The sequence below is a fragment of the Oncorhynchus keta genome, chromosome 9 (assembly GCF_023373465.1).
Source record: "Oncorhynchus keta strain PuntledgeMale-10-30-2019 chromosome 9, Oket_V2, whole genome shotgun sequence".
Taxonomy (NCBI): domain Eukaryota; kingdom Metazoa; phylum Chordata; class Actinopteri; order Salmoniformes; family Salmonidae; genus Oncorhynchus; species Oncorhynchus keta.
In genome coordinates, this window is record NC_068429.1 from 7,350,589 (window position 1) to 7,367,321 (window position 16,733).

The 16,733-nt window shown below is 41.6% G+C and overlaps 1 protein-coding gene and 1 long non-coding RNA gene across 3 annotated transcripts; one reads left to right on the plus strand and one right to left on the minus strand.

Moving 5' to 3' along the window:
• Positions 1–3,813: 3,813 nt before the first annotated feature.
• LOC118387244 (uncharacterized) lies at positions 3,814–16,495 on the minus strand. 2 transcript variants are annotated; one of them, XM_052525021.1, is made up of 3 exons: positions 16,118–16,495; positions 6,627–7,031; positions 3,814–6,587 (listed from the first exon to the last, which is right to left on the minus strand). In XM_052525021.1, the coding sequence occupies exons 1-3, from the start codon at positions 16,383–16,385 to the stop codon at positions 4,303–4,305; spliced, it is 2,958 nt and encodes a 985-aa protein (XP_052380981.1). In that variant the 5' UTR covers positions 16,386–16,495; the 3' UTR covers positions 3,814–4,302. The 2 variants fall into 2 exon arrangements, with proteins under 2 accessions (XP_052380981.1, XP_035631284.1); XM_035775391.2 differs by having other exon boundaries at positions 3,814–7,031.
• Positions 8,167–8,871, plus strand: LOC127931692 (uncharacterized). Its single transcript, XR_008142414.1, has 3 exons — positions 8,167–8,385; positions 8,441–8,587; positions 8,804–8,871. It is a non-coding gene; the product is annotated as an uncharacterized LOC127931692 (long non-coding RNA).
• Positions 16,496–16,733: the final 238 nt, after the last annotated feature.

The window sequence follows — 16,733 nt, forward strand, 5'->3', positions numbered from 1 at the left end:
ACAGTACATGGACAGTATATATACAGTACATGGACAGTATATAGACAGTATATGGACAGTATGTGGACAGTATATGGACAGTATGTGGACAGTATGTGGACAGTATGTGGACAGTACGTGGACAGTATGTGGACAGTATGTGGGCAGTATATAGACAGTATATGGACAGTATATGGACAGTATATGGACAGTACGTAGACAGTATGTGGGCAGTATATAGACAGTATATGGACAGTACATGGACAGTACATGGACAGTATGTGGACAGTATGTGGACAGTACATGGACAGTACATGGACAGTATATGGACAGTATATGGACAGTACATGGACAGTATATGGACAGTATGTGGACAGTATATGGACAGTATATAGACAGTACATGGACAGTATATGGACAGTACATGGACAGTATATGGACAGTATATAGACAGTACATGGACAGTATATGGACAGTATGTGGACAGTATATGGACAGTATATAGACAGTACATGGACAGTATATGGACAGTACATGGACAGTATATGGACAGTATATAGACAGTACATGGACAGTATATAGACAGTATGTGGACAGTATATATACAATATATATACAGTACATGGACAGTATATAGACAGTGTATATACAGTACATGGACATTATATAGACAGTATGTGGACAGTATATATACAATATATATACAGTACATGGACAGTATATAGACAGTGTATATACAATATATATATATATATATATATATATATATATATATATATATATATATATATATATATATATATATATATATAGTACATGGACAGTGTATTTACAATATATATATATATACAGTATATAAACACAGTACATGGACAGTATATAGACAGTATATATACAGTACATGGACAGTATATAGACAGTATATATACAGTACATGGACAGTATATATACAGTACATGGACAGTGTATTTACAATATATATATACAGTATATAGACAGTACATAGACAGTACATATACAGTATATAAACACAGTACATGGACAGTATAGCCTAGTGATTAGAGTGTTGGACTAGTAACCGGAAGGTTGCGAGTTCAAACCACCGAGCTGACAAGGTACAAATCTGTCGTTCTGCCCCTGAACAGGCAGTTAACCCACTGTTCCCAGGCCGTCATTGAAAATAAGAATTTGTTCTTAACTGACTTGCCTGGTTAAATAAAGGTACAATAAAAAAAATAAAAAAAAATATATATACAGAACATAGACAGTATATAGACAGTATGTGTACGGTACATGGACAGTATATAGACAGTACGTGGGCAGTATATAGACAGTATATAGACAGTACATGGACAGTATATAGACAGTACATGGACAGTATATAGACAGTATATAGACAGTATATGGACGGTATATAGACAGTACATGGACAGTACATGGACAGTACGTGGACAGTATGTGGCCAGTACATGGACAGTATATAGACAGTACATAGACAGTGTATATACAAAATATATACAGTACATGGACAGTATATAGACAGTATATAGACAGTACATAGACAGTATATAGCCAGTATATAGACAGTATATAGACAGTATCATACAGTATCATACAGTATATAAGCAGTACATAGACAGTACATAGACAGTATATAGACAGTGTGTAGACAGTATGTGTACGGTACATGGACAGTATATAGACAGTACGTAGACAGTATATAGACAGTACATGGACAGTATATAGACAGTATATAGACAGTATATAGACAATACATAGACAGTACATGGACAGTATGTGGACAGTATATAGACAGTACGTAGACAGTATATAGACAGTACATGGACAGTATATAGACAGTATATAGACAGTACATGGACAGTATATAGACAGTACATGGACAGTATGTGGACAGTATGTGGCCAGTACATGGACAGTATATAGACCGTATATTGACAATATATAGACAGTATGTTGATGGTACGTATACAGTATATTATACATTGTCGTGTCCCTATGCTCTGTCCAAGTGTACACTTGTGCTTTTACAGTCCCCTCTCTCTCTATATATATATATATTTATTCAGGATCCCTAGTCAGTCCCCTCTCTATATACAGTATGTCTCTATGTAGGACCCCTAGTCAGTCCCTTCTCTCTCTCATACACACACACACACACACACACACACACACACACACACACACACACACACACACACACACACACACACACACACTTACGGTGGGGAGAACAACTATTTGATACACTGCCGATTTTGCAGGTTTTCCTACTTACAAAGCATGTAGAGGTCTGTAATTTTTATCATAGGTACACTTCAACTGTGAGAGACGGAATCTAAAACAAAAATCCAGAAAATCACATTGTATTATTTTTAAGTAATTAATTTGCATTTTATTGCATGACATAAGTATTTGATTACCTACCAACCAGTAAGAATTCTGTCTCTCACAGACCTGTTAGTTTTTCTTTAAGAAGTCCTCCTGTTCTCCACTCATTACCTGTATTAACTGCACCTGTTTGAACTCGTTACCTGTATAAAAGACACCTGTGTACACACTCAATCAAACAGACTCCAACCTCTCCACAATGGCCAAGACCAGAGAGCTGTGTAAGGACATCAGGGATAAAATTGTAGACCTGCACAAGGCTGGGATGGGCTACAGGACAATAGGCAAGCAGCTTGGTGAGAAGGCAACAACTGTTGGCGCAATTATTAGAAAATGGAAGAAGTTCAAGATGACGGTCAATCACCCTCGGTCTGGGGCTCCATGCAAGATCTCACCTCGTGGGGCATCAATGATCATGAGGAAGGTGAGGGATCAGCCCAGAACTACACGTCAGGACCTGGTCAATGACCTGAAGAGAGCTGGGACCACAGTCTCAAAGAAAACCATTAGTAACACACTATGCCGTCATGGATTAAAATCCTGCAACGCACGCAAGGTCCCCCTGCTCAAGCCAGCACATGTCCAGGCCCGTCTGAAGTTTGCCAATGACCATCTGGATGATGCAGAGGAGGAATGGGAGAAGGTCATGTGGTCTGATGAGACAAAAATAGAGCTTTTTGGTCTAAACTCCACTCGCCATGTTTGGAGGAACAAGAAGGATGAGTACAACCCCAAGAACACCATCCCAACCGTGAAGCATGGAGGTGGAAACATCATTTTTTGGGGATGCTTTTCTGCAAAGGTGACAGGACGACTGCACCGTATTGAGGGGAGGATGGATGGGGCCATGTATCGCGAGATCTTGGTCAACAACCTCCTTCCCTCAGTAAGAGCATTGAAGATGGGTCGTAGCTGGGTCTTCCAGCATGACAACGACCCGAAACACACAGCCAGGGCAACTAAGGAGTGGCTCCGTAAGAAGCATCTCAAGGTCCTGGAGTGGCCTAGCCAGTCTCCAGACCTGAACCCAATAGGAAATCTTTGGAGGGAGCTGAAAGTCCGTATTGCCCAGCGACAGCCCCAAAACCTGAAGGTCTGCATGGAGGAGTGGGCCAAAATCCCTGCTGCAGTGTGTGCAAACCTGGTCAAGAACTACAGGAAATATATGATCTCTGTAATTGCAAACAAAGGTTTCTGTACCAAATATTAAGCTCTGCTTTTCTGATGTATCAAATAGTTATGTCATGCAATAAAATGCTAATTAATTACTTAAAAATCATATAATGTGATTTTCAGGATTTTTGTTTTAGATTCCGTCTCTCACAGTTGAAGTGTACCTATGATAAAAATTACAGACCTCTACATGCTTTGTAAGTTGGAAAACCTGCTAAATCGGCAGTGTATCAAATACTTGTTCTCCCCACTGTATATATAAATATATACACACACACACACACACACACACACACACACACACACACACACACACACACACACACACACACACACACACACACACACACACACACACACACACACACATATACACATACATATATGACCCCTAGCGCCAGTAAAATGTTAAAATGTAAAATGGCTATGCATTCTAATTAGTATGCTAGTATCGAAATGGGAATTGTAGTGCCATTCCCTCCCTATCACTGGGGCACAGAGAGGCTGCCCCACTGGGCACAGGTGTCATTTCAACGTCTAGTTTTCAAATCCCCAAACATGCAAACTGTGTTTGTTCCTCGGATTTCGGTTAACAATTGGGTAAGAAAATATTAAAAATGTCAAAATTACTTTATGTTTTTTTGCAAATCAAATTATTTTTCCACATCGATTCAACGTCATCACATTGATATATATTTTTTGTGAAGAACTGTGTTGTTCCGCCCAGTAGGAACCTGTCACTCAGAGGCGGCCCCACCACTTGTTGAGATACACCTCTCCACCACCCCAACCTGTCTCCAGCTGTCTATTACCACCCTCCTCCCAGCGTAGGATCTCTCCATCTTCCACCAGCACCAACTTCCATTCCACCTGCTTCTCCGCGGGGAGGACGACCCAGCTGGCCCAGAACCCGTCCTGGGCTCTCTCCAGTGGAACGAAGCCCGTCCAGCTCCCCAGCTCCTGCTGGTTCCCTGTCACAGCCAGCTCCTGCCAGGGAGACTGGGTACGGTAGTGGACACGGAACCTCACCCGTACAGTCTTGGGTTTGATAGGAAGCACAGGCGCCATCTTCTTATTCCTACGCAGGTCTCCATCTGGTGATACAGGTTTGGTTCCTGTTTCTTTGACCTCCTTGAATGCGGTCGCGTCAGCCACCGTTGGATCATCTGAATTGTGATGTGTTTCTGTGGGATGATGCTCCGCCTCAGCAGAAGAGCATTCGATGGACGAGTGGCTTATCCTCACCCATGGGGAGTCACTGTTGTCCTCTGTGCCGCTGACTGTCATCCATTCATTATAGTCCATCGTGGCTTCCATTATGTTAATTTCTACTTTCTCATAACTCTCCTCTATCCGTGTATCATCACTCTGTCTTTTCTTCTTCTCCTCCTCCTCTACACGCGTGTCCTTGCTGTTATCATCAACGAGGTCTCCTTTCCTCTCAGCCACATGTGTGTCTCTAACATCGGTTGGCTGGCTCAACTCGTCAATGACATAGTCATGAAGTAGACAGTCCTTCCTCCAAAGATCCTCTACCATAGCTTCCATGTCAAGATCCTCTACCATAGCTTCTTTCATATCGTCTTCTACTGTCCTGTCAGAGACTGACGGCACATGGCTGGTCATGTCAGCACCTGGGTATTCCACTTCCTGTATCTCTGAATCACACTCATGGTCAAGTTCTTTAGTCTTAGTGTCAGTCAATATCATGTCAGGTAGATATTCATTGGGATGTTCTGGTTCCTGAGTGTCGCTGACAAAGGCAACCTGGCTGTCCATATAATCACTTGTACATTCTACTTCCTGTCTTTCTTCTTCACATAAATTGCCAGGTTCTTGGAGGTCAGTGTCACTCAATATCTCTGGGATGTTTTCACTGGGATGTTCTGGACCTTCAGTGATTACCTCATCTGGATATTCTACTTCCTCTCTCTCCACCTCATACACATGTTCCGGTTCTATCCGGTCAGTTTCAGTCAATTTCATCTCAGGTAGATTTTCACTTTCCTGGACTTTGGCAAAAGCAACATGGCTGTGTCTATCATCATCCGGATATTCTACTTCCTCTCTTTCTTTATCCGACACATGTTCAGTGTCAGTCAATGTCATCTCCGGCCTCTCTTCGTTGGAAAAGACAACATGGCTGGTCATGTCATCATCTGTGTATTGTACTTCCTGTATCTCTGTATAACACGCACGGTCAGGTTCTTGAAGGTCAGAGGCAGTCAATATCATGTCAGGGAGATTTTCATTGAGCTCTTCCAGATCTCTCTGAGGCTTGATGGCAAAGGCACGTGGATGGTTTACCTCGGACTCCTCCTCTGTGCTCTCACATTGACAATCATCACTCAGTTCAACTTCCTTCAAATCCTCCTCGTCCTGGTTATACACATCTGTATCCTTCTCATGTCCAGATTGATAGTTGATGTCACTGAGGGAATAGTGACTGGTAGAAGCCTGCTCCTCTTGACCCACGGTAGGGTCAGTCTGGGACTCGGCGTCGTCCTGACACAAGCCTTCGTAGAACTGACATAAGCATTCACTGCAATGACACAAGCCTCCACAGACCTGACATAAACCGTCATAGTGCTGACATGTGCCTTCACAGTGCTCTTGAGGTTGAGAGCCGAGGTGAAACTCCTCAACGATCTGCCACTCAGCATACGACTCCCACGTGTAAGGACCATCGCTCTCATTGGTTGTTGTTCGGATGCGTCTAATGGGTTGTAGATCCTCATTGGTTGCTGTTCGGTTCCGTCTAATTGGTTCTAGATCCTCATTGGTTAGTGTTCGGATGCGTCTAATGGGTTCTAGATCCTCATTGGTTAGTGTTCGGATGCGTCTAATGGGTTGTAGATCCTCATTGGTTAGTGATCGGATGCGTCTAATGGGTTGTAGATCCTCATTGGTCCGTACTCGGATCTGTTTAATGGGTTCCAAATCTTCATTGGTTGTTGTTCGAATCCTTGTAATGGGTTCTATCTCATCAATGGTTATTGTCGGGATCCCCTCAATGTGTTCTACACCTTCATTGGTTGTTGGGATCCCCTCAATGTGTTCTACACCCTCATTGGTTGTTGGGATCCCCTCAATGTGTTCTACACCCTCATTGGTTGTTGGGATCCCCTCAATGGGTTCTACACCCTCATTGGTTGTTGGGATCCCCCCAATGGATTCTACACCCTCATTGGTTGTTGGGATCCCCTCAATGGGTTCTACACCTTCATTGGTTGTTGGTATCCCCTCAATGGGTTCTATATCCTCATTGGTTGTTGCTGAGATCCCCTCAATGGGTTCTACATCCTCATTGGTGGCTGGGATCCCCTCAAAGGGTTCTACATCCTCATTGGGTATTGTTGGGGTCTCCTCAAAGGGTTCTACATTCTCACTGGTTGTTGGAATCCATTCCATTGGCTCTCTCCTCCATTCCTCTCCATCCCAGCTCTCCAGTGTCTCTTCTTCACCCTCCTCTGGAAAATAAGCACATTGGAGATCCTATTAAATGACTGGATGGGCCATGTCATAAACCCTCAAAGTTCCAAACCAGTCTAATTGGAATGAATAGGTTGTTATCAATAAAACCTCACAATACGGTGCAGAGCTTTCAATTTGGCTGTTGGGGGGCAAGGAGACCCACAGCTCCGCTAAAACCATTGACAACTATGTGCCATTTTCAAGAGATGGTTAAATAAATGTTAAAACTAATTAGTTTTAATATCGTCACCTCTTTAAGAGCCTAGTGAGAACTTCACATTTCAGATTATTCCACATTTAGCTCTTATCATCAGAGTTATACAGTAACTGCATGCTTTTCGTGATCAGTAAACACCAATTGATCATGTAATTTCAGATATGTGAAGGTAGCATATCCATTTTGGATGTAGCTAGCTAGCTAAGCAAACAACATGTGTATTTTATTTTTATTAACAACAAATCAATACATAAAGCACATGAGGCAACACAAGCATACATAGATTACAAACAATGGACAATCGAGCTAGGGGCGGGGCTGGGGGCGGGGCTAGGGGGTACAATATCACATTACAATTACACAAGGACCTTAAGGGACATGCATATACTTACAATTCTAACAGTTTTTTTTTGTTGGTAGAGCATTTAACCGTCTTAAAATAAAGTTACATTTATTTTTGTAGGGTACGAAAATGATTTTCTGTTTGTACATTTACATTTGTGTATATGAAATTTGGCCAAAAGAATAATGAAATGAATTACATACAAATGTTTCAGCTTATTTCTATTGTATGTAAAGAATCCAAACAGTACATCTCTCCGCAATAGTGTAAAATCTTCATAAATGCGTTCAATTATAAACCTACTGATGTCTTGCCACAGTTTTCTTTCGCTCTGTTGTTGAATGGACCAAAAGAGAAACAAATCTTTCCTACTGATGAGTCAACAGAAGGTAGGCTCTGAGGGTCAGGTCTTTCCTACTGATGAGTCAACAGGGTCAATAGAAGGTCGGCTCTGAGGGTCAGGCCTTTCCTACTGATGAGTCAACAGAAGGTAGGCTCTGAGGGTCAGGTCTTAAATCTTTCCTACTGATGAGTCAACAGGGTCAACAGAAGGTAGGCACTGAGGGTCAGGTCTTTCCTACTGATGAGTCAACAGGGTCAACAGAAGGTAGGCTCTGAGGGTCAGGTCTTTCCTACTGATGAGTCAACAGGGTCAACAGAAGGTAGGCTCTGAGGGTCAGGTCTTTCCTACAGATGAGTCAACAGGGTCAATAGCAGGTAGGCTCTGAGGGTCAGGTCTTTCCTACTGATGAGTCAACAGGGTCAATAGAAGGTAGGCTCTGAGGGTCAGGTCTTTCCTACTGATGAGTCAACAGGGTCAATAGAAGGTAGGCTCAGAGGGTCAGGTCTTTCCTACTGATGAGTCAACAGGGTCAATAGAAGGTAGGCTCTGAGGGTCAGGTCTTTCCTACTGATGAGTCAACAGGGTCAATAGAAGGTAGGCTCTGAGGGTCAGGTCTTTCCTACTGATGAGTCAACAGGGTCAACAGAAGGTAGGCTCTGAGGGTCAGGTCTTAAATCTTTCCTACTGATAAGTCAACAGGGTCAATAGCAGGTAGGCTCTGAGGGTCAGGTCTTTCCTACTGATGAGTCAACATGGTCAATAGAAGGTAGGCTCTGAGGGTCAGGTCTTTCCTACAGATGAGTCAACAGGGTCAATAGCAGGTAGGCTGAGGGTCAGGTCTTTCCTACTGATGAGTCAACAGAAGGTAGGCTCTGAGGGTCAGGTCTTTCCTACTGATGAGTCAACAGGGTCAATAGAAGGTCGGCTCTGAGGGTCAGGCCTTTCCTACTGATGAGTCAACAGAAGGTAGGCTCTGAGGGTCAGGTCTTAAATCTTTCCTACTGATGAGTCAACAGGGTCAATAGAAGGTCGGCTCTGAGGGTCAGGCCTTTCCTACTGATGAGTCAACAGGGTCAATAGAAGGTAGGCTCTGAGGGTCAGGTCTTAAATCTTTCCTACTGATGAGTCAACAGGGTCAATAGAAGGTCGGCTCTGAGGGTCAGGTCTTTCCTACTGATGAGTCAACAGGGTCAATAGAAGGTAGGCTCTGAGGGTCAGGTCTTTCCTACTGATGAGTCAACAGGGTCAATAGAAGGTAGGCTCTGAGGGTCAGGTCTTTCCTACTGATGAGTCAACAGGGTCAATAGAAGGTAGGCTCTGAGGGTCAGGTCTTTCCTACTGATGAGTCAACAGGGTCAACAGAAGGTAGGCTCTGAGGGTCAGGTCTTAAATCTTTCCTACTGATGAGTCAACAGAAGGTAGGCTCTGAGGGTCAGGTCTTTCCTACTGATGAGTCAACAGGGTCAATAGCAGGTAGGCTCTGAGGGTCAGGTCTTTCCTACTGATGAGTCAACAGGGTCAACAGAAGGTAGGCTCTGAGGGTCAGGTCTTTCCTACTGATGAGTCAACAGGGTCAATAGAAGGTAGGCACTGAGGGTCAGGTCTTTCCTACTGATGAGTCAACAGGGTCAATAGAAGGTAGGCTCTGAGGGTCAGGTCTTTCCTACTGATGAGTCAACAGGGTCAATAGAAGGTAGGCTCTGAGGGTCAGGTCTTTCCTACTGATGAGTCAACAGGGTCAATAGAAGGTAGGCTCTGAGGGTCAGGTCTTTCCTACTGATGAGTCAACAGGGTCAATAGAAGGTAGGCTCTGAGGGTCAGGTCTTTCCTACTGATGAGTCAACAGGGTCAATAGAAGGTAGGCTCTGAGGGTCAGGTCTTTCCTACTGATGAGTCAACAGGGTCAATAGAAGGTAGGCTCTGAGGGTCAGGTCTTTCCTACTGATGAGTCAACAGGGTCAATAGAAGGTCGGCTCTGAGGGTCAGGCCTTTCCTACTGATGAGTCAACAGGGTCAACAGAAGGTAGGCTCTGAGGGTCAGGTCTTGACACGTTCCTGAATAACAGAGCAACACCTGAGGGAATCGCTCTGGATAAGAGCGTCTGCTAAATGACTTAAATGTAAATGTAAATGGAATGGCGTCTAAAACCATGGCAAAATCTTTAGGTGTTACAGGGACCTTGTAAAGTGATAAGAATTCCTTATAACTGAGTAGAAGACCCTCTGCATTTACCAGTTGGCTCACCAATAGGATATTATTTCGGAACCAATATTCTAAAAACAAAGAAGTATTTTCATACAATATATCCCGATTATTCCACATATAATATCTGTGTGGAGAAAAACATGTGTCATTTAGCTTGCTTCATCGGAGATTCCGCTTTTGGAAAGAGCTTGACATGGACAAGTCCTCGTCCTGGTAAAGTTGTCAGACTACTGTCACCACCACTATAGATGGAAAGCAAATCAGACTACTGTCACCACCACTATAGATGGAAAGCAAATCAAACTACTGTCACCACCACTATAGATGGAAAGCAAATCAGACTACTGTCACCACCGCTATAGATGGAAAGCAAATCAGACTACTGTCACCAACACTATAGATGGAAAGTAAATCAGACTACTGTCACCACCGCTATAGATGGAAAGCAAATCAGACTACTGTCACCACCACTATAGATGGAAAGCAAATCAGACTACTGTCACCACCGCTATAGATGGAAAGCAAATCAGACTACTGTCACCACCGCTATAGATGGAAAGCAAATCAGACTACTGTCACCACCACTATAGATGGAAAGCAAATCAGACTACTGTCACCACCGCTATAGATGGAAAGCAAATCAGACTACTGTCACCACCACTATAGATGGAAAGCAAATCAGACTACTGTCACCACCACTATAGATGGAAAGCAAATCAGACTACTGTCACCACCGCTATAGATGGAAAGCAAATCAGACTACTGTCACCACCGCTATAGATGGAAAGCAAATCAGACTACTGTCACCACCACTATAGATGGAAAGCAAATCAGACTACTGTCACCACCGCTATAGATGGAAAGCAAATCAGACTACTGTCACCACCACTATAGATGGAAAGCAAATCAGACTACTGTCACCACCACTATAGATGGAAAGCAAATCAGACTACTGTCACCAACACTATAGATGGAAAGCAAATCAAACACTATTTGGATATGGCTGTCTAGTTTATCCCCTCAAAGTTAGCTAGCCAATTTGATGTGATCTGTTGTTAACGAGCTAGCCAATTTGATGTGATCTGTTGTTAACTAGCTATCCAATTTGATGTGATCTGTTGTGATCTGTTGTCAACTAGCTAGCCAATTTGATGTGATCTGTTGTGATCTGTTGTCAACTAGCTAGCCAATTTGATGTGATCTGTTGTGATCTGTTGTTAACGAGCTAGCCAATTTGATGTGATCTGTTGTTAACGAGCTAGCCAATTTGATGTGATCTGTTGTTAACTAGCTAGCCAATTTGATGTGATCTGTTGTTAATGAGCTAGCCAATTTGATGTGATCTGTTGTTAAAGAGCTAGCCAATTTGATGTGATCTGTTGTTAGCTAGCTAGCCAATTTGATGTGATCTGTTGTGATCTGTTGTCAACTAGCTAGCCAATTTGATGTGATCTGTTGTGATCTGTTGTTAACGAGCTAGCCAATTTGATGTGATCTGTTGTTAACGAGCTAGCCAATTTGATGTGATCTGTTGTTAACTAGCTAGCCAATTTGATGTGATCTGTTGTTAACGAGCTAGCCAATTTGATGTGATCTGTTGTTAACGAGCTAGCCAATTTGATGTGATCTGTTGTTAACTAGCTAGCCAATTTGATGTGATCTGTTGTTAACTAGCTAGCCAATTTGATGTGATCTGTTGTTAACTAGCTAGCCAATTTGATGTGATCTGTTGTTAACGAGCTAGCCAATTTGATGTGATCTGTTGTTAACGAGCTAGCCAATTTGATGTGATCTGTTGTTAACGAGCTAGCCAATTTGATGTGATCTGTTGTTAACGAGCTAGCCAATTTGATGTGATCTGTTGTTAACGAGCTAGCCAATTTGATGTGATCTGTTGTTAACGAGCTAGCCAATTTGATGTGATCTGTTGTGATCTGTTGTCAACTAGCTAGCCAATTTGATGTGATCTGTTGTGATCTGTTGTTAACGAGCTAGCCAATTTGATGTGATCTGTTGTTAACGAGCTAGCCAATTTGATGTGATCTGTTGTTAACTAGCTAGCCAATTTGATGTGATCTGTTGTTAACGAGCTAGCCAATTTGATGTGATCTGTTGTTAACGAGCTAGCCAATTTGATGTGATCTGTTGTTAACGAGCTAGCCAATTTGATGTGATCTGTTGTTAACTAGCTAGCCAATTTGATGTGATCTGTTGTTAACGAGCTAGCCAATTTGATGTGATCTGTTGTTAACGAGCTAGCCAATTTGATGTGATCTGTTGTTAACTAGCTAGCCAATTTGATGTGATCTGTTGTGATCTGTTGTTAACTAGCTAGCCAATTTGATGTGATCTGTTGTTAACGAGCTAGCCAATTTGATGTGATCTGTTGTTAACGAGCTAGCCAATTTGATGTGATCTGTTGTTAACGAGCTAGCCAATTTGATGTGATCTGTTGTTAACGAGCTAGCCAATTTGATGTGATCTGTTGTTAACTAGCTAGCCAATTTGATGTGATCTGTTGTTAACTAGCTAGCCAATTTGATGTGATCTGTTGTTAACTAGCTAGCCAATTTGATGTGATCTGTTGTTAACTAGCTAGCCAATTTGATGTGATCTGTTGTTAACTAGCTAGCCAATTTGATGTGATCTGTTGTTGTGGTCCTTCTGTAGCTCAGTTGGTAGAGCATGGCGCTTGTAACGCCAGGGTAGTGGGTTCGATTCCCGGGACCACCCATACGTAGAATGTATGCACACATGACTGTAAGTCGCTTTGGATAAAAGCGTCTGCTAAATGGCATATATTATTATTATTATATTATTAACTAGCTAGCCAATTTGATGTGATCTGTTGTTAACGAGCTAGCCAATTTGATGTGATCTGTTGTTAACGAGCTAGCCAATTTGATGTGATCTGTTGTTAACGAGCTAGCCAATTTGATGTGATATGTTGTTAACGAGCTAGCCAATTTGATGTGATATGTTGTTAACGAGCTAGCCAATTTGATGTGATCTGTTGTTAACTAGCTAGCCAATTTGATGTGATCTGTTGTTAACTAGCTAGCCAATTTGATGTGATCTGTTGTTAACTAGCTAGCCAATTTGATGTGATCTGTTGTTAACTAGCTAGCCAATTTGATGTGATCTGTTGTTAACGAGCTAGCCAATTTGATGTGATCTGTTGTTAACGAGCTAGCCAATTAGATGTGATCTGTTGTTAACTAGCTAGCCAATTTGATGTGATCTGTTGTTAACTAGCTAGCCAATTTGATGTGATCTGTTGTTAAATAGCTAGCCAATTTGATGTGATCTGTTGTTAACTAGCTAGCCAATTTGATGTGATCTGTTGTTAACTAGCTAGCTAATTTGATGTGATCTGTTGTTAACTAGCTAGCCAATTTGATGTGATCTGTTGTTAACGAGCTAGCCAATTTGATGTGATCTGTTGTTAACGAGCTAGCCAATTTGATGTGATCTGTTGTTAACGAGCTAGCCAATTTGATGTGATCTGTTGTTAACTAGCTAGCCAATTTGATGTGATCTGTTGTTAAATAGCTAGCCAATTTGATGTGATCTGTTGTTAACTAGCTAGCCAATTTGATGTGATCTGTTGTTAACGAGCTAGCCAATTTGATGTGAACTGTTGTGATCTGTTGTTAACGAGCTAGCCAATTAGATGTGATCTGTTGTTAACTAGCTAGCCAATTTGATGTGATCTGTTGTGATCTGTTGTTAACGAGCTAGCCAATTTGATGTGATCTGTTGTTAACTAGCTAGCCAATTTGATGTGATCTGTTGTGATCTGTTGTTAACGAGCTAGCCAATTTGATGTGATCTGTTGTTAACTAGCTAGCCAATTTGATGTGATCTGTTGTGATCTGTTGTTAACGAGCTAGCCAATTTGATGTGATCTGTTGTTAACTAGCTAGCCAATTTGATGTGATCTGTTGTGATCTGTTGTTAACGAGCTAGCCAATTTGATGTGATCTGTTGTTAACGAGCTAGCCAATTTGATGTGATCTGTTGTGATCTGTTGTTAACGAGCTAGCCAATTTGATGTGATCTGTTGTTAACTAGCTAGCCAATTTGATGTGATCTGTTGTTAACGAGCTAGCCAATTTGATGTGATCTGTTGTTAACTAGCTAGCCAATTTGATGTGATCCATCAATCAATGTCGCCTATCATGTCTGTCAGCAGCAATCGTAAACACTCTTAAAAACAAATGTTGAAAAGGGGGATGTTAGCTAAATTCGCTACGTCTACACCTTCATTGGTTGTTGGGATCCCCTCAATGGGTTCTACATAAAAAGTACATTAGGTCTACCTACCACTATACGTTGAGCCAACTGTACAAAGTTTCTACCAGTAGCTCGCAAAGTAAACATTACCAGCTAACAGTACAGTGTCTATCAGTAGCTAGCAAAGTAAACATTACCAGCTAACTGCACAAAGTTTCTACCAGTAGCTAGCAAAGTTAACATTACCAGCTAACTGTAAAGTTTCTACCAGTAGCTAGCAAAGTAAACATTACCAGCTAACTGTACAAAGTTTATCAGTAGCTAGCAAAGTTAACATTACCAGCTAACTGTACAAAGTTTATCAGTAGCTAGCAAAGTTAACATTACCAGCTAACTGTACAAAGTTTATATCAGTAGCTAGCAAAGTTAACATTACCAGCTAACTGTACAAAGTTTATATCAGTAGCTAGCAAAGTTAACATTACCAGCTAACTGAACATCGGAAAATGTACCCTTCTGCTGCTTGACAGGCAGAGCCCACAAAGGATGGGAAATGAACTTAAACCACACATACTTGTCAGGTATAGATCACTTTTATTTTATAAATCCCTCAAATATACAATTAATGGTGGCCAATATTGTGAGGCTACCGTCACATTATCTGAAATGACAAGATCAACTGAGGTTTCCTGATCATGAACAGCATGCAGGTCCTTGCTGTAGTGTAGCCTATAACTCTGCTGATCACGGAACTGTCACTCCAAAACTAGCGGACCAATGGAGACTCATCGTCTACGCTTCCCTCTAAACCCCGCCCTTCACGGAAATATAATGCCAAACCTCGCACTCGAAAGGACTGACAGTGAAAGCAAAGACACGAGTAGCGTAACCAATAGGTAGTACATGCAGGCAAGAGCGTAGGAAAAATGTATTTAGGATTCCTTGCTGGGAAAGTTTAACGGGAAACGATGTTTGCATTCGTTTTCAAATATTTTAATAATTTGTCATAGAGTTTTGCTCTCGCTTTAAAAATGATTTGATTACACGTTTTTGGGGTTTTGCTTTTGATGTCTTATTTTTGTTTATAATTCTATACATTTAGCTACAATTGTTTGGTTTTGATTTCAACATCCATTATTTCACCCGTCCTCGAAACTATGTTTACATTCTCAACTTTATGTTCACGATTTATTTTATTTTGAATTCAATTTCATATGGCGTGAAATTGACCCCATACAGAGACCACTATGATTATTTTTGTCTGCCTCCTTAAGGGGAAAGTAATGCAAAAGTAACTGAATAGTAATGAAATTACGTTAGAGTATGTGTAAACCAAAAGTTACTTTACTGATTACAATTTCTGACAGTAACCTACCCAACCCAGCAAACAAATCTAATAGCTACTGTAATATCTAAAGCATTATACAGACAATTAAACTAGGGAATTTTGTTACAGACAACTGATATTTGTTGTTCACTTAAGCAAAGGGCTTCATTGATATAACCATTTATATTTTCAACCTCCTGCGCGCTCACAGCTGACAGCTTCAAGGAGACCTGCGCACACGTGTTTGTAGACATGACTGTAGTAGGCTTCCGATTCATTATCATGGCGGATCTCTCATATAGCACAAAACATAACAAGCGTAGATATGCTGCATATGGGTTACATTCGACTTGATTACAATCCTAGGACCGATCAGTGAAGAATTGAACACTAATAAAATGTTGATTTACCTGTTGACTCGACACAGGACAGTATTTTTTCTTCGTTTGTCGTCTCATTTTCATCCTTTTCAGTTTCCAAAATAGTGTCGTCATCAACCTTTCTTCTTTTACCTCTCTCTGTCTGTATATATCTGTATATGATGAGTGCAGCCCATACAGACATCATGGCAATAATAGCCAACACCACTGCAATCACCCAATCATTCATACAATACAACGCAGTTAAATCCCCTGCACGTCTTTCAAAAACGACGGTTTTACTTTTCTTGATCGACATTTTTGCAGCCTCTGTCACGGATAGGAAAGAGCGAATATAGGCTATGGGTGCGGGTTCCAACAAGCGTGCGCTGTGCGTGTTTCTCCACCATCCGCGTTCCAAATGACCTCTTGTTGCGGCACGCACACATATCTCAGATCTGCAATCAAGTGAGCCCACTGCCAATACGCTGACTGGATCGCAGGGTGACGGTACAAGGTGTTGAAAGAATCAAGCAGACTCAGATAAAAGCAGCTCTCAATTAGCCTGTGTGTTAAACCAAATTATAAAACATGACTCAAACAACAATACAATAAATTGCATAATGATTGTGTGTTGCATTGATTATGATCTATGGAAATTAATGCT

What these genes read in the sequence shown, in the direction of transcription:
- LOC118387244 (XM_035775391.2), bottom strand. Translation starts at nt 16,385, where the DNA reads ATGTCGATCAAGAAAAGTAAAACCGTCGTTTTTGAAAGACGTGCAGGG. An exon ending in GTCCTGTGTCGAGTCAACAG is followed by an intron (nt 7,032 to 16,117) that starts GTAAATCAACAT and finishes CTTATTTTCCAG; the next exon opens with AGGAGGGTGAAGAAGAGACA.